Source organism: Myiozetetes cayanensis, unplaced genomic scaffold (assembly GCF_022539395.1).
Source record: "Myiozetetes cayanensis isolate MyiCay16 unplaced genomic scaffold, myiCay2020 scf2-11, whole genome shotgun sequence".
NCBI classification, from domain to species: Eukaryota; Metazoa; Chordata; class Aves; order Passeriformes; family Tyrannidae; genus Myiozetetes; species Myiozetetes cayanensis.
Genome location: NW_026087411.1, coordinates 1648064 through 1672491, shown reverse-complemented (window position 1 = coordinate 1672491; position 24428 = coordinate 1648064). Strand labels below are relative to the sequence as shown.

Below are 24428 nucleotides of genomic sequence, written 5' to 3'. Positions count from 1 at the left end.
CAAATGGAAGCCAAATTCCCCATCAGGCAGAAGTCCTTTGCATTGTGCCACCCTTAATTAGCTCTGGGGTTGGAATCTTGTCCCTTCAAATCTTACACTTCTGTTTGGTGACTTGGATCACCCACACAAACTGTTTCCCATTCCCCAGGGCTGCAGGGACCTGGTACATGGACTCACATTCATGAGGTCCTCCTCTAACAGGAGAAAAGGAAAAAGAAAGGAGTCAGGGATCATCTTCTTCCCTCCTCATTACAGTGTCTTGGCATTTGGTAAAACTCTTTTAGGAAGAAAAAAGACACAGTGAAAGCAGTAAGATGTATTAAGATGTATAAATAACTAAACCCAAAATCTCTGTTCTCCAGCTGCTCCTAAATCAGATTTTAAACCAGATCCTGTGTCAGACCCTCCTCTTAAGGGAGAAAGCAGTGAAGAAAGGGCTGTGGGAGAAGAACTGGCCTCAAGAAAAGCATCATCATTATTCCCTCTCCAAAACCTTAAACCTATTCAGTCTCCCTTGATTTCATCAAGATACTGCCGAGGCAAGGGAAAAGATTCCAAAAATAGTGTCAGCACCAGGACTACTTGCACTGTAACATAGTCCTGGACACTTCCCTCCTGATCTATGCCTTGTGACAGGCCATGCAGAGCATCTCCAGGGCTCAGGAGCAGGCTGTGGCACTCAGCATCTGACACTGCAGCCTCCCCGAGTCCCGGGATGGGACATGTCCTGGAGTGATCCTGGTGCTCTGCAGGACACTGACCCTGGAGCACTGATGTCCCCCCTGTGACACAACCGTGTTCCAGCTCCTGCACGCTCAGCACAGCCCAAAGCAGCCCTGACAGGAACTCTGAGTTCTGCTGTCCTGCAACCTCTCCTTTCCCGTCCAAACAGCTCCTGTTTATGTCTCCTACCAGAAAAACCCACCCTCAGCACATCGTGGTGCTTCCTGGCTTGCTCCCCTTCTTGGCTCTGGTACAACCCCTTCAAAACTTGACACCGAACCTGCTTATTGTTTCAAGCACTCACTGCATTAAGTGTAAGGAACACTGCCTAGAAACTGTACCTTGCCCTTTTTCACTGTCCCTCTGCCCTTCAGAGACTTTTCCCAGTGCTGCTGCCACTGCCCACCACAGAACCTCCCTCTGGGACAGGATCCCACTTTGGTTTCTCTAAGGAAAAGAATATTCAAGGAAAGAAAAAAAACCCACCAAAAAACCCCAAATCAATTGCCTTACTCATCAGGCAAATACTGGGGGGTTCCTCATGTACAAGAGCTTTATTTCTGTTCCTTCTGGATTCAAACCAAGAATCCCACCTCACCGTGTGCAGGCTCAGAGGGTGCAGAGAGAATTCGACTGCACACTCAGGGAGTTGGTCCAAGGTGGTTTGGGATTTCCAATCCAAACCAGACATTCATTCCTGCTCTACGGTGTCTTTGCTATTCCTCATCCAAGCAGGGAAGGCTGGATTGAAGCACAGGGTGCACAGTGGGCACAAAGGGCAGCAGATCCCCAGGGAGGCACCGAATCCCAGCTGTGCCTTGGGGTGAGAGGAACGTTAGTGTCTCCTCTGTTATGTTTACACTTACACTGGGGTTCAGGATTACACTGATTTCCCCTGCTATTCATAACAATAACTAGCAATAATAACAGCGAAAGGGTTGATTATTTCTGCTGTAGGAAAGCAGGGAGTACACCAGGAGACACAAGAAACTGGAGCAGTATTTGCAAAATGAAGCAGTAAAGCACATTCTGCTGCTGAGAGCAAAGCCAAGGCTGAGCAGTGCACAAGGGTCATGGAATGGTGGGGCAGAACAGCTCTGGGAGATGAGGGAAGGCTGTTCCAGAGGTCTCAGACCTGCCCAGGTTGGTCTGCAATGCCCAGACAGGCCCACAAGCACCAGCACAGCCACCCGAGGACCCTTCTGGAGAGACACAAAGAGCCTCCAGAGGTTTGGCTGTTGGGGAAGGCAAATATAACTATTTTTGACCTGAGATACATTTCTCTAATACCAAAAGATTTTTCCGTAGCAGGAGTTTGATGACTTCACATTCCAGAAGTCAATAATCTGCAATCACTGTTCTCTGACTACCCCGAGCACAGTCCTTGAGAACAAACCCTTGTCTCCCACAACATCAACATCATCCACTTCTTACAATTTTTCCAAGGGGCAGACTGAGATGCCAACAGCCCTTTGAGGAAACTGTCTCCTTCATATCCACACTTGTTCATCTGACAGTCCAGCCTGACATCAGGATGAGAGTCCAAACACGGACCACTCTGATAAATCCAAGATGACACATAACAAAACAGGAGATGTAGAAAGAAACACCACGATTGATTTTTAGCAAAGCAAATATTCCCTGGGTTGTTGCACTGCAGGGCTTGGTTCTGTAACACATATATGAGTTCTGAGCAGCTCCAAGGCACCACTGCTGCTCAGAGTGTGGGGCATTGCAGACACTTATTTACTTTATCACCCATGAAAGACAAAAAAAAAAGGCTTATATATTTTAAAATTCTCGAGCACTGAAGTTTCTGAAGACGGGCAGGGGAACATAAGGGAAACAGCTTTTCAAGAGAGAAAAGAGGTCAGAGAAGGCAGTTTTTCCCCAGAATGGGAAGGATCTCTTCTTGACATAGTCCTGGACCATTTCCATCCCCCGCAGGCATTTTTGCTTATAATTAAATCTATTTTATCTTCCAAAAATATAACACTGAAGAGGAGCAGGGACAAGGGGAGAAGAGATGGTGGGAGACAAGAGATGGCTGTGATAAAGAGAATAAATGTTGTCGTAGTAGTAGCGGCAATAATAATAACATAATTGATACTAATGATAGCAGTAATAAAAGCTGTGATGAGAGGAGAGAACACTGTGCCTGTGTCAGCAGGGCCACCGCTGAGCCCTCGTGCAGCCCCGGCCCTGCCCAGGAGCCTGAGGAAGGAGGGGCACAAAACAACCTCTCACACACCAAAGGGTCCTCATCTCTGTGGGGCAACAACCCACTGAGGGCCTGAAACGTGGCACCCAAGTCTTGTTGGCAGCAGAAGAACCCCCAACACTCTGTGCCAGGGGTGTGTGCTCCAGAGAACACCCCAGCCCAGCCCTGCAGGTTTGCTGTGCCCCTGACACACCTCTCCACGTTCTGCCTGGACTCTCCTCCCGGCTCCCAGCACTAATCCCGGCTCCCAGCGGCTTTTTCTCCCCAGAAGCGAAAGGGTAAAAGCAGACACAAGACTCAGAGCTGCAACTCCTCCTGGCTGAGCAAGTCCTGATGCGGGCATTTCTCCATGAGTGGCTCCCGGAGCCTGGGGTGCCGATGGAGCGCTGTCAGCTGGGATCAGCCCCGGCACTGCCGCGGGCACCATGGACACCACAGAGGGACGAGCTTAACCCAGTCCCTGAGAGCTGCACAGAATAAACCAGTAATTCCATAAGGAACCAGAACTAAGTGAGCCACAAACATCTTTTCCAGCACAAACTTATGCTACATTAGGTTGGTAAAACATCTCCTGGGGTAAAGTGGAGCGTTGTAGAATGCACAACTTTAAAATCTCCCCTAGTTTATTTCTGGGTTTATTTTAAATTATGTTTATCAATCATGTAAGATTCCAGGGGGTACAAACAATGAATAATCCACTGGAAATTAATCCTGCACGTTGGTGCTACAGTTTTAAAGGTAATAAATCACCAATCAGCAGCACGGGACCGCAGCATCTATTTCATGCACGAAGCAGCACTTCATCATGGTAAATTTAGCTGTGTCTCATTAAACTGACTGCAGGCTCTGGCCAGCCAGTAAAACCTCAATAGCTTTTCACATTATATTCCTCAGAGCTCAGAATAAATCAAAAAGTCTCAGTTTCATGTATCTGTGATCTTTAGAAAATGAATTAACCATTGTGGCTACGGGACGGCTCAGCAAGCGCACAGTTAGTCTGAGGAGCAGGATTTCAAGGCACATCTTCCCTCAGCCTCCCTGGCTCCACAACAATCATACTAGAGATTAAAAGGTTCATTTAGTGTCCGTGCAGCCAAGTGGGTTTGGTTTGTTCATTTGCAGGAGTGGGTTTGTTTGGGTCGGGGCTCTTCTCGAGTGGCAGTGAATTATTCTGTACCAAGAGCAAAGCACAGTCACAGCACGGTGGCCACATCCTGCTCCTTCACAAATCAATGGCAATATTCCTACAAGAGGATCAAACTGTGTGGGATCAATTCCTCATTCAAATCCATTTCTCCTCCCCACCAAAAACCAAATTAAAGCCATTTAAGCGTTTGCCAAGTCCCTCTGTCCCTTCTTTACCAGCCAGTGCCTTTCTCCCCTGTTAATGTTCTAAAGGATGTTCCACCTGTGGCCAAGCGTGCCAAGGTTTGATCCCAAGCACATCTGCTTCCTTCCCACACTGATCCTTCACACTTTAACAGGGGCGGGAAGCAGAGATGTAGGGGGAGAGTTGTCTCTGCTCTTTTCATTAAGACCTTTAAGGCCCAGAACAGTGCTGGGGTAGTTTATTGACTGTATGGAGTGTGGCTGATTTACCCTCAGCATTCTGGGCTTACCATTCCAACGTGTCTGTCCCTGGGAGGAACAGAGGCAATAAATGTAAAACAGCACAACCTCAGCCAAGGGCTGCACAGTCCTGGCTTCTCTCTCCCCACAGCTTCAACCATCCCACTTCTCAACTCGTTCTATTTTGCTACAAATGCAATTCCTTAAGAGAAGAAAGCTCCAAACCACACCCAAGATCGCATAGTAACTGTGATTTTTAACCTCTTAGTGGCTAAAATCTGCATTTTCCAGAACAGTGAGCAGTGTATCTCTTTAGCAGGCAAACACTGCTGACCCTGCACTGTCACCAAAGCCGTGTCAGAAGGAAACAAAGAATGATTCCCATCTCCAGAGATGGAATCGGATTGTGGCAGAACAGCTCCGGTGCTCCTCACACCCTTCTGCAGCAGCAGGCAGAGCTGGTGCACGGCAAGGACGGCTCTCAGACTGCCATCATCCTCATTTACTGCAGAGAGCAGGTCTCATTTCCTGCCATGGCTACAGTAATGGATTGGCAACACTTGTCATAATTCAATTTTCCCTCTTATTGTTGAATCTCAGGCAGCCTGTATATCTGACTGTTGAGCTTGTTGGTACAGCTCAATGTAAGAGTACAGAGCAATGTAAGCTCTCCATCACCACACTGAACACCTTCTTGCACTGCCCTGTCCCTCTGAGACAGCTTCGGAATTCCCCACAAACAGCTTCCAAAACAGCGTGGAAGGAAGGGGCTGTACCCTGTACCTTACCATGAAATGGTTCAGGTTAAATTTATCAGAATTGTCATTTAGACAAATGGAGAGACTAAAGGTACTTAAGGTTCTAGTTAGGAAGGGTCCTAAGGCTAAAACTAAGCAGGACAAATTCCTCAATACAGCTTTCAAACCTTCTACCTCTGTAAGGCTATTTAGCCAAATGACTTGATAATGATGAAACCAAAAAGAAACCCCAAAACTCATGTTTGATGCAAAAATTGTCAGTTAACATGTAAGTTATATGGTGCCTTCTATCTATGTAACATGCAGCTGAGCGAACAATGTCTACTGGAATTAAACGAGACAAGTGGCCCCTGATTTAACTGCTGCCAGGTACGGTCACAAGTACACTGGTAACAGTCCAGCAATGCCGGCAAAAATATACAGAACATGCCAGTTATTCTCCTCCTCTCCCTTTCCCAGCTCTTCAGACTCAGAAAGGTTTCCAGTTTGCCCTCATTGTACACAGATGAACGTGCTGCTATTTTCCATCCTTAGTGCATGCTGATGGCTCCAGCTTCCCATGGCAATTGTGCACTCCAGACCGAGCACAAACAGAGATGTAACAACCACTCTGTGAGGGTTCTGGACACTGCATTAGAGGATTCCATGTCTACTGACTGTCAGTGATATCCCAGGAGTTCAGCTTCGAAATAAAACTACTGGTTTGACCCTTTTAAAATACCTGGGAAGTGTTTTGATAAACTAGTTTATTTTTTTATACAACTATCACTCTTACTTACTTCTGTGAATTTCTAACTACTTGCTCCCACTGTTCTTATTTGGGGTACGGTTTAATTTCCTGACCTCCAGCCATTAAGAATTTACAATGACAGAAGTGTGACAAGACCCGTGCCGTAGCTATAAAACCAGTGAAATGCATCAGGAATGCTTTTACAGGAGAAAATTACATGGCTCTCCAGAAAATTTTACAAGCAAAGATATTTAGACAAGAGCTACCTCAGAAGCAGCACCATATGTTGCTGCACTTCAGCCTGAAAGACAAAACACCTGTAAAATGAAAAGCAATGAATTTTCTCCAATTTACTGGCCCGAGAAGTTAAAGATACGCACTTATTTCAAGTACCAAATAATCAGGGCAATCTAATTAGGAGGGAGATAATTAAGAGACTAATGGGTTGCTAACTCACACTCAGGTCCCACAACCTGGCATGTGCTCTAGTTTATAGTGACACCAGTACCAGCACAAGACATTAAAAACAAGACATTAAAATAAAGCTTCCTCTAGTAAAGCCATCACAGCTCTCCACCTGTGGATTCATCACTTTATGTGCAAGGACACTTTTAAGCCCCCCTGTAAATGCAAAGGGTGCATTAACAGCTTCTAATATGACTGCAGCACACACACAAAAAGGAATTAAAAGTAGCTTTGTTTCCCACTGGCCAGCTTAGCACAATTCAGGAAGTTCAGGAAGGAAGGAAACGTTGCCTTAAAAGTTGCTTTTGAAAGGAAACACATTGAAAATGTTTGTATCAAGCCGGTTGTTCACAAAGGTGTTTTCTAGGCATGTGAGTAACTTCAGCCCCAGTTTTTACACCACACTCAGAACAGGTTGATCTAGGAATAAAGCTGTTAAAAAATTGGCATGATGCAATGGAATAATCAGCAGGAAAACCTCAGGAAACCTGCACGTAATGTTTAGTAATGTGAGGCTGATGAATCCTGTCTTGTCATTTGTTTAGCTGTTCCCACTCAGGGCGACGATGACAATGTTTGCATTGCTGGCACAGTGCTTTCAGAACTATTGATAAAAGCTGCAGGTAGTACCCAGGCATTTACAGAGGGTCACAGCACAGCCAGAGCTCCTCACACACCCCCAGGCCTCGCCTTCACAGCAACATCTGTCCTGGCCATCGGGGCAGGGCTCACACCGTCAATTCACGTCCCATACGTTGATGTCATCCCACACAACACACAGGAGATCTCCAGGGCCAGAACCACTGTGAGTTCTTCCGTGGGCTGAAAAGCCCAAGCCCTCTGGTCAGAGCTGCTTCCTCTCCTCACAGTCACTCTAGGCCCGTCCCAAAGCCCAGGAGGCTCAAACTGCACCGTTACAGCCGGAGCGAGGACAGGACTTTCTGGTTGCTTTCCAGGGCAGCCGAGGGAGCAAAGAAGAACAGCACCATCCTGCTCTCCTGCAGGGACCTCAGTGCCCACCCCTGAGATCACACACTTGCCTTGGACCTTTCAGAAGCTCCCAGGGCTCAGTGAAGCTCAGAAAGAAGCTTCTGCAGCACAAAGGTTTTGAGCGACAGACTGGGCCATGCTGCAAGGGCAATCTCCAGGAGATGCATAAATGGGTTTAGTCTGATGACCAACATGTTACAGATTTTCAGTGTTTCCCTCTGTCCAGAATTCAGCAGAACTTAAGCATGTCCCAGACACACAGGGCAGACATCACTGACCATTTATTGTGCTGGCTGTCACATGTGATACACGCAGGACACAAGATCAGATGATTCCACTGCAGAGGGTGAGGGAGCCCCCTGAGCCATGAGGAGGCAGAGCATGCTCCAATCTCCCATCCTATGGGAACAGGCAGGAGCAAACTTGCCTACAAGTCAAACCAAGCCTTGTCTGACCAACTACCTCCAAAATCTCACCCCTCCACACTGTCAGCCTCTAACACCTGAGTACTACAGTACTACTGAGGGGCAAAACCTCAGACCAGCGAGGCTCAGTGTTTGGAACTGAAATGCTCCTGGTTCCCTGGGAAACAGCACTTCCTAGGAAACACAATACAAACACTTTCTGGATTTTTCTCATTCCAGGGAGTGGAAATCTACTTGTCACTTGATCTTCCCTTATAGATCCTTTCCCAAGAGCTTCCAGAGCATTGTGCTCCCTGTGCTGTCCCCTGACTGCATCTCCACAGTCAATATCCTGTTTCCTCTGCAACGAGGATAATGAAAACCCCAAAATCTTACAGGCAGGATTAATATCTAACATCCACTGACTGAAAGAGCCATGTGCCAAGTGCATCCCTACCAAGCACAGAGCAGACACAGCCAAGGTTTGCTACATTTAAACTACAGAGCTTTCCACAGAGATAAATTCAACGGGTATTTTGTTCTCAACACCAACAGAAATTCTCAGTCATTCTTCACTAATCCTTCAAACATCTGTTTTCCAAACTGCTATTGGAATCAGCTGTTGGGTTTGTTAGTTAAAAAGTAAAATAAAGTAAAAACACCATCAAGCAAGAGAGGTGGAATAGGACATGTTACCCAGGAAAGTGACTCTTGGTTTCAGTGCCTGAAGGACACTTTTCCAGGGGCAGGTGATGAGCCTGGACTTGTCCTTTAAGTACAATAAATACACTTTGCTGAATCTGGGGTGTTGTAGAGTTATCAGGAGCATGGGACAAGCACATCCTGTTGTGCTACATCTCTTTCTGGACTTCCCCAACCATGTTTTCAGTACTCCAGGGTCTACCACTGGATGTACTTGCAGTTCTGGGATCAATACAAGAAGTCAACGCTGTCCACCCCATTCAGGACAAACCCAGGATGATGAAGTGACTTGACAGGATCAAACCGTGACATCCGTGCTTCCAAGAGTCTGCTCAGTCACTCCCATGCTGCCAGGCAATCCAGCAATCCATTTTTACCAGGCTCAATACAACATTCCAGTACACCCAGAAGTGACAAAATCACCCCATTTTATTCCATTCATGGAGAGGGTAAAACACACAAATCCCAGTGGCGTCATGCTGAAAGTAGGATTTACTTTACTGAAAGCTCAGGATGCTTTTGTCCTCCTAGTTGTCCACAATATTTGCACATGCTATGGTTGTAAGGGGTGAAAATGTAGCATTCAGCATTATGGAGTGGAGTGCAGACCAGGTGATCCGACAACAGGAATAAATCAAAAGGTCATTTACAGAGGACACAGATTTTGGTACCTTCTGCTGTTCAGTTAAGACTGAAGAGCCTTTGGTCTTGGTGCTTGGAGAGCTGGTTAGGAAAAAAAAACATTGTTGGAATACTTTGTTGTCATGTTTCCTTTATGGGTTTAGCGACACCGCAAAAACCTCACATTCAAAACTTAACTCTGGGTTACAAAAAATTCTCCAATGGACCCAAGCAAACAAGAGGAGTGACAGTGACTTCATTCAGAGCCCTGCAGGGGCACAGATAGTTAAGCATCTGCCTGGGCACCCCATGTCAGTGCGACCAGGGGTGACGAGCTCGAATGCTTCGGGGGAGCTGAGTGAACGTTCAGGTTCTACCTCCCAGCACTGATGTTTGTGCTTGGTGTGCTCATCTGCCTTCAGTACAACGTTCCTTTGCTTTCTCACAACCCAGCACTATTTTTAGAGAGCCGCCTTAATGTGCTTGGTAATGGTTTCAGACCGCGGAAGCCGTCAGATGGATTCTGGCCCTCCCTGAGGTCTGTTTGGTGTAAGACAAAAGCAGGCTCAGGCACCAGCAGGGGATGTGGGGCAGCAATCAATGCCTTGCTCCAGGCTTGTCTGCACTCAGCTTACTGGGAGCTCCAGAGTGAAGAATCAGCCTTGTACCCTTTGTGAAAAATAAGGGGTTTTATCTAATGCCAGTCACAGGTACGTGTTCCACAGCAAGGGCTGAGCTTTTCACAACCCACAGGAACTCAGAGACGCCGTGAGAGACACTCAGGGAGCTTTGAGGTCAACCATTTGAAGGAGCTATCTCAGTACTGATCACATTAGAGCTGTTTAATATTACAGGCATAAACACTCTGTGATAATTTGTGTAACCTTGAGGAGAAATGGAGACCTTCAGAGGACATTCAACAGTGTTGTTTGCCACATGGCTCACTGGGCTTTCCCCGCTTCTACTCTTGACAGTGCCTGAACACTGTGTTTGATTAGTCTAAATAAGCCCTCAAATTATTGCATGGACTTTTACATATCAGTGAAGTTCAAACAAACCATGTAAATAAAAACTGAAGGGTAGAAGAAATGTGTTCTTGCTGAAGTACATGGGTGCAAAGCTGCTGGTTTCTTCCTCCCCCCATCAATGTTAGAGAGACAATGCAAATATGCCAGCAATTTTCTAGCAGAACTGACAAGTAGAACTAAGACTATTTGTTATTCAGAGCCTTCACACAACTGTTCATCTTTTGAGACAGCCCAGCTCAAGAGAGCAGCTTTCCCGTTCACAATCAATAAATTTGCACACCCCTTCCTGCTGTGTCCCAAATGCTCAGGGACACGTCTCACATCACAATCCTGACTCTTCCCTGTGCCTCCAGAATTAAAAGCACTCAAAAAAAACCCATTTACAAAACCACTCAACGTGCACAGACTGGTATCATTGCTGTTTAGTCTTTTAAGACAATTTTCCTGCATGTCCTTTGCCCCCCATGGTACACTTTTTAATTCATTTCCTCTGAAACACACTATTGTCCTGCTTTCTGCATTAAGCAAAATTCCAGGCTCAGTGTTTCAGTCCCACTGATTCTCTTCCCAGAGACCACCCTTTAACCAGTCAAGATGCTCAAGAAGAGACAAGATTTATATCAAGATCCTGCCTTGGTGATAATTCTCACTGCCCTCTCAGTAACTATATATCTGTGCACACGACAGTATGACCCAAGACAAGCTGTGCCTCGGTTTACTAATTAAGACATGACTTACTAGCTCAGAAGCCAATGAATTTTCACTGCCAGGGTCATTTTCTTGTGTACACAAAGCTTTATTATAGCTCACTAAATACCCTATAATTTGGAATGCCTCGCTGTCCTTTGCTCCTGTCAACATCCATGAACTCTGTGTGTGAGGAGCGGCACAAAATTTGAACCCCACACTCCACTGCCTGCTCTTCCCTTGCCATTGACCAGTTCAGCTCCCATCTCTGCACAGCCTGCAACCATCCTCCATTGAGAACTCCATAATAAAATAGAAAATCTAAAAAAAACACCCCATGAACAGATAGCACTGAAGAGACAGGACACTTTGATGGACACGCAATACACACTGCAAGGCTGAATTTCTTAAACAAGCAGCACTTACCCCAAGTTATTATAATAGTCTGACTCTGCATTAGAAGTGCCAGAGTTCAGAGAAGTTGACAATTTAATCACGGATACTTCCAAACCCATAATTTACTATTATCAAATCATAACAGTGTAACTCCACAGTCAGGAGGAGCACTGTTACACGAGGCCCTCAGTGGGGTTGGAGGCACTGTCTCAGTAGGGGCTCAGACAAGGCTTTAACGTGAGGAATCGCCATTCTGGCACTAAGGAAAATAAAATAACGTCCAAACCTGCCCACATATTTCAGGCAGACAACAGTAGCCATGCAAACTCCTGATAAGCTCTCTGAGGTAAAGGCAAATGGCTTAACTCTTGACCCAACCACCATGAAAAATAAATAAGCGTCTATTGTCTCCTAACAGACCAAAACAAACGCCCACTCACCGCTCAGAAAACGCATCGGTTTTTAAAAGCCTTGCCATGAGATAAACAAAACACAATCAAAATCGGGACACCGGCTGCAGCCCAGGGGTGCCACTAAAGCCAGGGGGTGGGAACCAGCTTGCAGTGTTTGTGGAGGCATGGCCAGTGCTGCTGTGCCTGACGGTCAGCAGCGGGGCTGTGACTGATTATCCCTTCTGGGGTCAAGTGTCAGGGAAGTTGCAGCAGGCACTGCAAACAAGAGACAGGGGCTCACATCCGCAGTTCCTCTGCAGCCAGCAGAGTGTTCACCTCCTCTGCCTGCTGGATAACCACCGGGAAGGGAAGGGGCTGGATAACCACCGGGAAGGGAAGGGGCTGGATAACCACCGGGAAGGGAAGGGCACTCCTCCCAGGTCTGAAGGGAGCTCCTGACTGGGCTCTGTGTACTGAGCTCCCCAGTCCCTGGCAGACACTCTGTAGTCAGCACCAATTCCCTTCCCTCAGGGACTGACAGGGACCTTGTTCTCACACACATGGGACACTGCTGATGCTGATCTACATTTTCAACTTGATAAATTCCTCCTCAGGAACGACTGCAACATGTTCTAGTCCCATACATATTCACATCTCATGCCCCAGTTCTCTCAAAGCTGTGGAAGAGCTAAAACCAATTTACAAGTTTGGCAAAAAACCTACGGAATTCAGTTGGAAGACTTGATAGACATAAATGTTTAGAGCTCCACACTTTAAAAAATAAATATCTGAAATAAACAGTGGGTTACTTCATATTGGCAAAGGGAAAATTCGGTGGATCTTGTAGCCTTTGCTTATGCTCCCAAGAGTCAGAAATGCTGCTCAGGCTCCCCGGGTGCAGTGTTGGGTGCCACCAGGAAAGTCTAATCACACACAGAGTGCTGCACACTGCTATTAAGGACAGGGAAATTATCTCCAGTTCAACTTAAAGAAACATAACTGAGCAAACCTACATCAAAAGATGCCATCATCCCCTCTCTGGCCAGCAGACACTGCTTCCACGAGAGGATAGCAGTTCCCTCAGGAACACTGTTGTGAGGTTTTTCTCTCTGAAGTCATACTGCAGTTCCCTCTCTTCACTCAGTGCGGTATTTTCTCGCTTTATTTTCCTTCTAAGAAGCACCTTTACAGCAGAAAGTGTCCAGAGTTTAGGCTGAGTCTCTATTCAGCCTCCAAGCACCTTTGCTCAAGGAGAGGTGATGTAGCATTTGTGCTGTAAGAGCCCTCACACCTCCAGCGGTATGAGAGGTGTTAGTCAGCAGTTTTACTTCTCTTCATTAACAGCCTCAGCAGGAAGCAAGAAGCACATGTGAAACCCTTTGGATGCTTTCCTTTCACACAAAAGTCAAAGCTCAGAGTAAAACAAAGGACTTCTTAAAATAGAAAGTGGAGAATAAATTGCTTACACTAAAAAAGCAGCACTAGGATCGCAAATGCTGAAAGCAGATCAATTTATATAGAGGCACTTACACCCCAAATATCTGTCAGAGTTAAATTGTCACGTATTCTTCCAGGTCGCATTAAAATTCTCTTCAAAATGTTTTTACTGCTGGCACTTTCCCTTCTAATTTCAGCAATCTTTCTATCCCAAACACCTCTGTTCTCATTACCCAGAGCATTTAGGTGTGATTACAGCAAAAGATCATTCTCGTGTTTTATTTGGTTAAGGCCTTAAAAATGAAATACAGGTGTTTTCAATTAACAGACACCAAATTTAGCTCTCCCATCCCATTTTCTGTCACTCCAAAGGCTGAGGACACCTATTTGAGAAAAATATGTAGGAGAACCACGAAGCGGGATTTTTTTAAAGCCTTATAAATCTTATAAATGAAAGCTGACATGTCATACAAGAAAAAAATACCAAGATCAAACGTTTGAGCATAGAAAATGAGCAGAATTATGAAAGGCAGCGTTATCACCTCATCCCTCATCCCTTCAGCGGTGCCTGTGGACCAAAGGCTGAGGTAACTTCCCGCACACCTCGTGACAGCTTAAAACATGCATGAGGCCCGATGATTAATGCATGAGCACATCCTGCAATCTGCACATCCTGCTCCTCATGGCACTGACACGGCTTTGACGGAGCTGGAGAGCTGGCCAGAAACCTGCAAACACCCGAATCCACTCCCCACACCTCCGGGTACCGGCCAGGCTCTGGCAGGGAACACAGCACCACAGAACCCAGCACTGCCCTGCAGCACCAAGAGAGGCCAGCCCAGGCCAAGGGAGATGGCACAGGCTCGTCCTGAGCCTGGAAATTCTGGTTGCACAGTTAAAATGTGTTATTTTATTCAAAAGACGTTTGTCTTTGCTGTTTGTCACTCAGCGTCACCAACGCTTCGCTCCCGCTGCTCACACAACACTCCTCAGGTACCACAGTGAGACTGGAAGTGCCCTGCAAACTCATCACACAGGTGGGCACTCAAACATCTCCTAGCTAGATCCGCTCCAAATTTTAAAACAAACTAAAGTCCAAGGTGACACTGAATACTTACTACATGATTTTGGGATAAGAATCCAAAATATGGTCCTTTTGTATTTCTCATCAGAGTTGAGGGCCACGTTCCCAGGCCATTTTCTGACTCAGGTTGTCACAAGTCCCCAATTCTTACCACAGAAGATCAGGATTTTCATGCCCTACACTCAGCTGGCAGGTTCAGGCAGACACAGAACATGCAAATTAAGATTTACACATTTCTTGCACAGCAGTAGCAAGTGCTAATGGCCAGCACTTTGACCACTTCCACTGTACCTGCTCCCACAAAAAAACCCAAACACCCAGATGGATTCAGCCTTGCTGTGAAGACCAAGTATTTCCCAGAAGCTGAAAGGCTCTTCCTCACAGCAGAGCTGTCAAGAGTTTTACCACTGACCAAGGTCAGATGAATGTCAGAATTAAACCTCAAGTTTGCATCAGATTATATAAATATGAAAGGAGAGAGGTTTGACAAGGTACTGGTGAGAGGAGTTGTCAAAGCAAAGAGGACTTGCTGTAAAAGTGATTATATAAAGTGTAGGACAGGCAGAGCTGTGATTAAAGTCAATAAACAGTCTCCCAAAGCAGCAGCTGCCCTCTCCAGCACCTTGTGGCCTGAGTCCAAACTGTAGACAGATGAAATATGCTGCACAAAGGATGCCAGTCAGCTCAGGATTAAAGTAACAACTGCTCTCACTGCACTGTTGGCAACATGGCTCTTGACAAGGTACTTGGACACCAGAAAAATCCACAAACCCACCGTGCTGGGAACAGAAAAACCATATCTTCACCTGGGTGTGAGCTTGAAAAATACATACTTAAAATCTGAGATCACCTTTCTGCTGAATCAGGGATGGACTGATGAACGTCATGGGTGCAAGAAACCAGGCACTGTTAGGAAGTCTGGTTCCACAATTCATGCTCACAGTAAGGTCAGTTTTAAACAGAAAATGGGGAAAGAATACAGCATTGAATGGAAGCTGTGCCAGGCCAACTGCAGCAACTGTTGTGCTACACATCGTCACACACTTGTCACACACTCACCTTAATAATCGTTTCCAAATCAAAGACAGGGGTCTCCACACTTACCACTTCGGGACTGGGAGAAGAGTTTTCCACTAGGACACTAAGTTCCTTCATGGAAACATCTCAATGCATATGGAGGAAACAAAAGGAGCAGGCTACAGAAATTCTGCTAAGTCCATGAAGAGCTGTTTCTACAGCAGAGGAGGATGCTTGAACTTTGTAACCATTTGACTTTCAGAACAACAAAATGCTTACAGTGTGACTATCCTAAGAATAGAAATTAACCCCAATCAGTGAGGATACACCGCTCTTAAAAGCTTGGCACGTTTACAGGAAAACTTTCTAAAAGGCAGCAATAACATCAGCTAAGAAACCCCTTCAGATCTTCCTTAATTTTTAATTTGTTATAGTTAAAAATATGCAAACTCCAGGCTTTGAGAAGCTGTAGGAGCTATCAGATTCATTTCTATTGACCCTACTCTTCACCTGGGGTCTTCTCCAAAGCTTATGCAAAAGGACATAAGAAGCCTTCAATCAATAGACAGGAAATGTCTAAAATCTTTAAAGCTAGAGGAAGGTGGAAAGGAAACTGGAGACATTCAGCTCCACTCTGCTGACTCAGACACAGGCAGGACAAGGAACATAATGCAATTCCTCCCTGATGCAAACAGAAACCCACCTGGGGACAAACAGTTTACATCTACCAGCCACAGAGCAGGGTCAGGGCCAGGAGCTGCTCCTTGGTATCTTGCACCAGCACTCAAAATGCACTTTTCCCCTACTTTTTTAATCTACCCAACACGTGCTGGATGGACAAACAGCACCACTCCAATTAAATCACTTGCTAAGGGAACAGTGCTGACACCAGACCCGTTACCTTCCGTTTCACATCAATGAAATGAAACGTTTCATCACTCCTTCTCCTGAAATAGCACTGCAACTACCTAAGGAATTTTCAAAGGGAGCTTTCACTGGAAGCATTGACCCACCATTCATTCCGTTGTAAATACTCCTGTGGTGAGGGGACAGGTCCTCTGTCACTTGTCTCCTGAGGGTCCCTTCCCTGCTGCCTCCGCTGAGGTGTTTGAGGTGCTCGGGGCTGCCTCCATAGTGCTGTTTGAGGTGCTCTGGGCTGGTGCCCCTCACCTTGTGCAGGTGCTCTGTACTCCCACTCGGCGTGTGCTTCTGGAGGTGCTCTGGGCTGCCACCGCTGTGCTTTTGGTGCTCAGGGCTGCCACTAGGCCTCTGCTTTTGAAAGTGTTCAGGGCTACTACTTAAAACGTGCTTTGGGATAGTTTCTGGGCTGCTGCTGCTGTGCTTTTGTTGGTCGGGGACTTTGACGATGGTTTTGTGATGCTCGGGGCTCGGCCCTTTCAGGTGGTGGTCGGGACTGCCGGAGCTGCGGGGCTTCTGCAGGTGCTCCGGGCTGATGCTCCTGTGCTTCTGGTGCTCGGGGCTTCCTTCCCCCCGAGCCTTCTGCAGGTGCTCTGGGCTGGTGCTGGGGTGATGTTTGTGGTGGTCTGGGCTGTCTGTGCTGCCCGTGCTGGAGGTGCTGCTGCCGTCCCCCACGTCTCTGATGTAGGCACTGGTCGCCGTCAGCTGGCACAGGCTGATCTGGCTGTCGATGGAGCTGCGGCTCCCGGCTCCACCACCCTTCTCCTCGTCCAGCAGCACACACAGCTCCTTCAGCTCCAGGTTCTCCTTAACCACCTCCTCCTGTCTCACCTCCAGTTCCTTCAGCTTCTGTAGGTATAAGGCCACCTCTTTGTGCATCACGCTGGCGCTGTACCTGCCCAGCCGCTGCCACTCCCGAGACACCTTCTTGCCCTTCTGCCGGTCGTCGTCCAGGAAGCAGCACAGGTCCCTCAGCTCCTGGTTATCCTCTTGCAGCTTCTGGTTGATATCCTTCAAGAGAAAGATGATCATGGCAGAGAAGGGTCTAAAGGAATTGGTGTTATACAACCACCCTTACACAAGCCACAAAATCGTATTTAGGCACTCAAGTGAGGCACAAATAATTGCATGTGTAGATCTGGCACACTGTGACAGCACAGTGCTTCAAACAGAGCTGCTGTCCAGCCAAAGCTGACCTGGAGCTACTTTGAGGTGTTCAAAGACTAACTTCTGAGACAGCATAAAAGTTTCAGGTGCTTAATTAATTTTCACACTAAATATCAGAGTAATTTAGCTCCCAACCTGGGCAAAGATCACAAGTGCTCTCCTGATGATCTCGCTCCCCTGAGAAATAGTCACCGGAATAAAACTGCAAGGTACATCAGAACTTGTACCCTCACTTAAATAATTAATTATTAACATCTAGACTCCCTATTCCCAAAGCATAGTCACAGGTAAAGATGAACATTTTCGAGATTAAAAAAAAAAAGGGAGTTGTTTGATATTATTCCAGATTTGCATTAAAAGCCCTTGTCAGACATCACTTAATTGGGATTGCTTCAACCACTCTGAAATTAAATAATCTGCTTTAATAGATTTTTCACTCCTAATAAAATGCAGTACATGATTCCTTGCCCTTCTCTGAGTGAGGAACAGTCTGAAGCAAATGCTCTGAAGTAAAAATGTTCAGGGTGTTACTACAGCAGAATAATGCCAAAGAAAACATTTGCAGTATTTTATCCTCCTAGTTTGGACTTGTGACTACATTTCTCTTTCCCCCAACTCCATATTCATTCCTTCTTATGTATGATAGCACTAACAGATTAGCCACAATTGTTGAAGGGTTGGTCTTACGGAAACACCATTTTAGCCCTGTTCCCCAAGAAAGGGAAGCTTTTGTAAGCCCATTGGACTTGGATCCATGAATGCCGGGGTTTGTCTGATCTTTGCCTCAGAGCAACTCTGAACTCGACCGACTTCAACCTGTATTTGACAACGAAAAAAAGGTTACAAGGTGTCCTTAAAAATCTCTGCTGGTGAGAGATGTTTGAAGTGATCCCACAGTGGAATAAAAAAGTTGTGGAAGTGCAGAATTCCTCAGCCAGAAGGCAGCCTTCCAGCTGGGCATTCTGACTCAGGGACCTGGTATCTCACACAGAACAAAGGAGGGAGTTGTGCAGACACCAGCACGGGGCTCACAACCTCCTTCTCTCAGATCCTGTCCAAAAGTTCCAGATGGGGCATCTGAACAAAAGGAGGAAGTTAACCATGACTTAAGGAGTTCAGAACTGAGAGGGGAATGTGTCACTCCTTCCTACACATCTTGGTGTTTGGTCAGTTATCTGGAGGATGCAGGAATCCATATGATGTCACAGCACCGGGAGAAAGATGTTATTGTTGTAATTGGACATACATTTGAAACCGAAGCTTCGTTCTTACTAAATACTATCATGGATAGGTCTTTTTAACCCCCAGACACCATGTATGGTCAAAAAGAGGGAAGGGACACACACTCCCATACTCTGCAGAACACAAACATTTGGGAGACAGGAAGAGTCTTCCCCCACAAGCTGTTTCTTTTATGCCACACTATGATCAAAGACACTTTCTCAGCAATTCCATCATCTAAAGCCATTCTACAAGTGAAGAATTCTCTTCTAATGCACTTCTTCCATGCAATAATTCAAAAGCCCACACTTCATCTGTCTCTCCTCTCCTTCCTTCCAATCTCATTGAAAGAATTTCCTAAACACAATGTCCCTTCTCAAAGCAACAAGATAAAAAATGTTCCATGGTCCTGCCTGCCCTAAGGTAACTTTCTAGGTCTGTAATACACAAGCAAGGTAATTCTCTGGAAGCAGTCACACTATCTTCCCAATCCTCAGAGTGGGAAGGAAACATTAGGGACTAAGCCTCTCACTCAACCAAAGAGTGAAATTTAGAAGGGATAAGCCATTACAGACTTGGTCTGACCTGTAATGTGCAGCCTTCACAAGGATACAATTGAAAATGGCTGGTCAGAGATGCATTATCAGACGGTCAGAGATGCATTATCAGATGCCTTTTTCAGACAACAAACTAGGGGTTGGTTCTGATCATCCTAAAACCGAGCCCAAAGGTTTGCCATCACCTGCTATACCCTGCACTGCATCCTGGAAGTGACCAACTCCCTCCAGCAGCCTGCCTGCCTGACAGACTAGGGCAGCTGAAAGCAGGGACAAAAACCCTTCTGAACATCTACAGCTCTGCACATCCTGATTTCTCGTGCACTTCAGGCAGGATCACTGAACTCCACACCAGTGGAGTCTAACACAGAGGTGACCAGACTTTAGTGTCTATACCAAACCAAAGAACACTGGGGCAGAGCACTCCCCAGCTGCGCTGCACATCCTGCCAAATAGCTGCTCATCTCTTAGCCGGACACCCGATTTTTAAGCAGCATCAAAGGCTATTCACTCCAGCCCTCGTCTACTTTTCCTGCGGTTCTCGGGAGCGGCTCCTCCCGGACCGTCCACCTGACGAGAACCGCTCCCGGCGGGACGGGCGGGGGCCGCGGAGATACCGCACGAACTTCAGGGTCCCACCCTGCCCGCCCCGCTCTACCTTCAAGCCGCGGATCTCGCCGAGGTGGAGCTGGAGGCGGCGGTTCACCTCGCGGATGAGGTTGCTGTGGTCCAGCATCGCGCTCATCTTCTCGGCCTCGGCGCGGCGGAGGCTGCGGATCAGCTCCTCCTTGCTCCACTTGAGCAGCTCCTCGTCCGACACCTTGGACAAGTCCTCGGCCGGCGCCGACCCGCAACTTTCCGCCGCCACTTTGGCCATAGTGGCAGCGCGGGGACAGCCGCGGAGCCTCCCCGCGCTGCCGGGGCCGCCCCTCCGCCGCCGCCGGGGCAAAGGGCGAGCCCGGAGCCCGAGAGTGCCCCCGGCTCCAGCGCGGGGCTGGGGCTCACGGGAGAGATCGCTCCTGGCCCCGCGCAGCGGATCCGGGAAAACAGGAGGAAGACGAGGAGGAAAGGGTGTGGATGAAGCCGGGCCACGGTCTGGGGAGCAAACTTCCCCCGTCGAGAAGGAAAAGAAGCAGAAAGAACCCCCGAGACAAAGGATCGCCGAGACAAGCGCGGCTCGTTCAACAGGTCAGCGCGGGCTGCGAGCGGCCGGTGGTGGCGGCGGCGGGACTGCGGCGCGGGCTGTCAGCGGGCTGCGGGCGGCAGTGCGGGCTGCGGGGAGCGGGTGCCGCTCGCCATGGCGGCGGGCGGGCAGGAGCGGCAGGAGCGGGAGGGCTCGGCGCGGCTCGGGCGCTGCGGGCGGCAGTGCCGGGTGCGGGGCCGCTCGCGGCTTTTCAGCGGGGCCTCGCCACGTGCGGGGGGGCGGCGCGGGCGCGGGCAGGGGCGGACCGCGGGCTCCACCTGCCGCCCGCCGCCCGCCAGCGCCGCGGGGCCGCCCGCTGCGGGGCACACCTGCGGGACACCGCGGCACCCGCACACCCTGCACGGGAGCCGATCGGCCACCGGCCCGCACCGCGGCATCCAGGGACGGCGCAGCCGCCCGCGGATCGGCGCGATGCCCCGCCGGGCCGGCTCTCCACAGCTCGCATTACATCACCGCCCGCCGGCACCGCCTCGGCACGCCCCGCGCTCGCAGCCGCACCCCGCTCCTCGGCGCGGCTCCCGCACTCGCAGCCCCGCACCGCTGCTCGGCGCGGCTCCCGCTCCACATGGAGGTCGCATGCCATGAGACAAGCCCCCCGAGGGAACTAGGATTGGGCTATTAATAGCCCTTCCTTAGGAATACTCGGCCGCGGTGTAGCGAGAGACTCACGTTCCCCAATTTGCTTAGAGATACAAAGGCTGTGCATAAATCTGCCTTGCAGATGATCTGAGAATGAAACTTGATAATCCGTTCATGCTGCTCGCAAAGAAAGATGACACGACAGATCTCAGTGGCAGCAGTGATGAACCGAGACTACGAGGTGAGTAATTGGTTGAATCCCCATTTCTCAATCACCGAGTTCCCCTGAACAATCCCCTGAGGGCACAGGAGCTGCCTCGCCTAATGGGTCCTCCGACTTTGCAATTTTATAATTACGTGGGATTAAAGAAGATGTCTCATTCTTGAGAGGAAAAATTAAAGTACTTAATGCCAGCACTGGCAGATCAGTAGGCTGTAGCCCCACGAGCAGGGCTCCTCCGCAGAGGCAGCTGCACAACCTGTGCCCTACCTGTCCCATGTCACTGTCCCAGCCAGCACTTCCCTGCCAATGCCACAGGACCAGACTAGCCAAGGATTACTTTCTGCTCTTAGTCCAATTTAAGAGTTGCCAAAGAACGGTTAAATCAAACACTGCTCCTTTGTTCTTACTGCTAATCCTTTCCTTGAACAGTCAGCTGTCCCTCGATCACCACAGTTCTCCTGCTCCTTTCCATCGTGGGCCACGCTTTGCCTTTCCCCCACACCAACAAGTGGTTTCCCTTCCCAAACCCCAGTCAGAGACATTCACTCAGCCGATCCATTTCCCAGGTCCCTCCTGTCTCCCATGGTTCCACCCAGCCAGGTCCCAGGATGACGCAGCCAGGGCAGCCCTGAGCACCACATCAGCTCCCTCCCTTGCCGAAGTCTTGGCGTGGGAATCACACCTGAGCTGCTCCCACAGGTCCAGGCCCTACTCAGGACCCACCACACCCACTCCAAAGAGTCCCTGTGACACAGAGGGAAGCACAGAAGGGTGGGAACGCTGGCTGAGCTGCGGGATGAACCCCAAAGTCCATCACTGTCAACACGAGCTCCAACAAAGCGTGGAGCTTTGCCAGCATGAAATCCCATTTCCCGAGCAGCCCCAAGTATTGTGTGAAAATTTTATTTTCTCTGAAAACTCTATCACTCTCTTAAATCCTCTGGAATTTTTTTTCCACTGCAAAGAACAAAGCTTTAGATAAAAGCATCTGACCAGCCACAGCAAAAATACAGTAAAAGGCCATGAAAAAGGAGCTGTCAACTTTCATGCCCAAATATATTCTATTTAAATGCAACTAAAAAAGAACAGCTTGGGGAAAAGGCAGCAATAAATTAAGGCTTTTCTTCTTCTAATTCAGTTGAAAGGTCATATGATGTTAGATTTTTACAAGTTCTAATTAATGTCTTTCCATGAAATAAACAATTAACTGCAAAATGACCAGAAACTTTTAAATCTGAAAGCTTCAGGAAAGAGTGTCCATTTGCCTCAACACCAGCAGTGTTTCTCCAGAGCAGATTCCACAGCCTTTGATGGCGGGATGCCATGGAAAGCATGGCTGTGAGATGACCAGAGCTGCAGGGAACACCGTGTTCCCCACGAGTGGGAAACACCTCCCCATTTGTGTCCTCGGGAGGCACAGCTTTATCGTATGGGCATAGGTGGGAAGGGGCAGTGCAGCAGGTATGGCCACTGGGAACAGCTGAACCGAGCCCAACCTCAACTGTCAGGCACAAATGGAGCTCTAATAACGGAACCGAGAGCATATCGAGTGGAACTAATGTGGAACGTTTCTATAAGGAGAGGATCTAATTCCACATTCACTCACACTCCTGTAACGAGATCAAAACCACAGTGGGAAGTGCTACATAATTATTCCCAGCTCCTGGCAAGCTTAAAGCTTTACTTTTAGACAGTCCACCTCACTGCTCAAATGCCAAGTACTTCCCAGCTCCTGGGCTGTCACCATCAGTGGTGAGCACAACAACTGCCCCAAAACAAACACTTCCATTTGCACATTAAAGCTGAATTTCTGCAGGGCTCCCCCGGATAATTCTCATCCAAAGGCTGAAACAGTCTGGGCAAATGGACTCGGGGACTGCAGTGCTGGCATTGCTGCAGCCTCTGTCCAGTGGCACGGGGGGTGGCAGTCCCTGTCCTTCCAGTTCTTCCCCAGCGTGTGCCAAATGCCAGCAGCACTGAGGGTTCATGCCCAGTTAGCTCTCCACAGCTGCCTGGGGTTTGCCAGCTCGGTAACCTGGTCACTGCTGTGTCACATTGTCACTGCTGTGTCACGTTGTCACTACTGTGTCACACTGTCACTGCTGTGTCACACTGTCACTGCTGTGTCACGTTGTCACTGCTGTGTCCTGCTCACCCCTGGACATGCAAACGTGCACCACCTGTTGCTGGCCAGTTCTCCTGCACGTCCTTGAGGACTTGCTTTTCACTGCTGCTTGCCCTGCTCTCAGTCTCTGAGGGCGGGGCGGGGTCTCTAAGCATTATTATAACCAATAATAATTGTATGATGATTTGAAAAACACTTTTGGACATTTCCAGCAAGGCCCCAAAGCTGTTCAATAGCTCCCTGCCAAAAATGTGTCAGAGCTGAGTACTTTCCTAGCAGCCATTTTACACAAAGATGGCTAAACTGTTTTTGTTCAGACCTTCCAAAAATACTTTTGAGAAGAGTTCAGACTTGAAAAATGTCATTCCCAAATTGGAAGGAAGTGGAAAGAGTTTAAAAATGAAAAGTTCAAGTAATTTTAGTTACAGTTGCTTCTAGATGTTCTCCCCATCATTCATGTGCCCGTAGCTGACACCCAACACAGCATCACCCACACTGGCTGCTGTCTAATCCCAGTTGTGCTGATTTCCCAGGAAAAGGGGTAGAGCTTCCCCTGCAATGTTCTCCAGCTCTCTGACCATCACAGGATCCATTTTCCAGCCCTGACTGCTGCTCCTGCAGTCACTGTCCCAGCATCCATTACACCAGTGCATTCACAGAGGAATATTTTGCAGTACCATACTGGACATTTCCTAGTGGAGCCTCACACGGAGTTCACAGAGTGCCAGTATATAGAAAAACTAACAGACTGATACTGCCACTGCACAAGGGATATTATGGGTAACTCCATCCAGCTAAAGCTGGCCAGAAGCAAAATCCTTCAGTGCAGACACCTTACAGATGGAATCCTCACCTTTTGCTCCTGACTCGACCACAGGTAAGTAAACAGACAACTTGGAACAAACCCAACTAGCCAACATGCTGTTTTCTCATCCCACACTTTGGAGAGAGAAAAAAAGTCCACATATTTCCAACTATGAGAAAATGTAAAAGAAATCTAGAAAAAAATTTTTCAAATTAACAATCTGTAGAGCAGAGAAAAAAAGCTCAGCTTGAATTAGTCATTGGGCTTTTTAAAACTTCAGACAGTTGTATGTCCCTCCTCCAGGACAAACCTGGGATCCTCGAGTCACGGATTATTCCCAGGAAAAGATGCTGCCACTCAAACTGAGAGGGAAATCGCTTCTGCAGGTGTTGGCCAATGTGCTAA

The 24428-nt window shown here is 48.0% G+C and overlaps 1 protein-coding gene across 4 annotated transcripts in view; it reads right to left on the bottom strand.

Moving 5' to 3' along the window:
* CCDC85A (coiled-coil domain containing 85A) overlaps positions 1-20100 on the bottom strand; it is a 52700-nt gene extending 32600 nt beyond the window's left edge. For 3 of the 4 annotated variants that reach the window (XM_050316992.1, XM_050316993.1, XM_050316994.1), the window contains exons 1-2: positions 19746-20100; positions 16238-17153 (exon numbers count right to left, since the gene is read on the bottom strand). In XM_050316992.1, coding sequence (XP_050172949.1) covers positions 16238-17153; positions 19746-19964 — 1135 coding nt within the window. In that variant the 5' untranslated portion in view covers positions 19965-20100. The remainder of the gene's footprint in view (positions 1-16237; positions 17154-19745) is intronic. The other variant, XM_050316996.1, reaches the window with a different exon arrangement.
* Positions 20101-24428: the final 4328 nt, after the last annotated feature.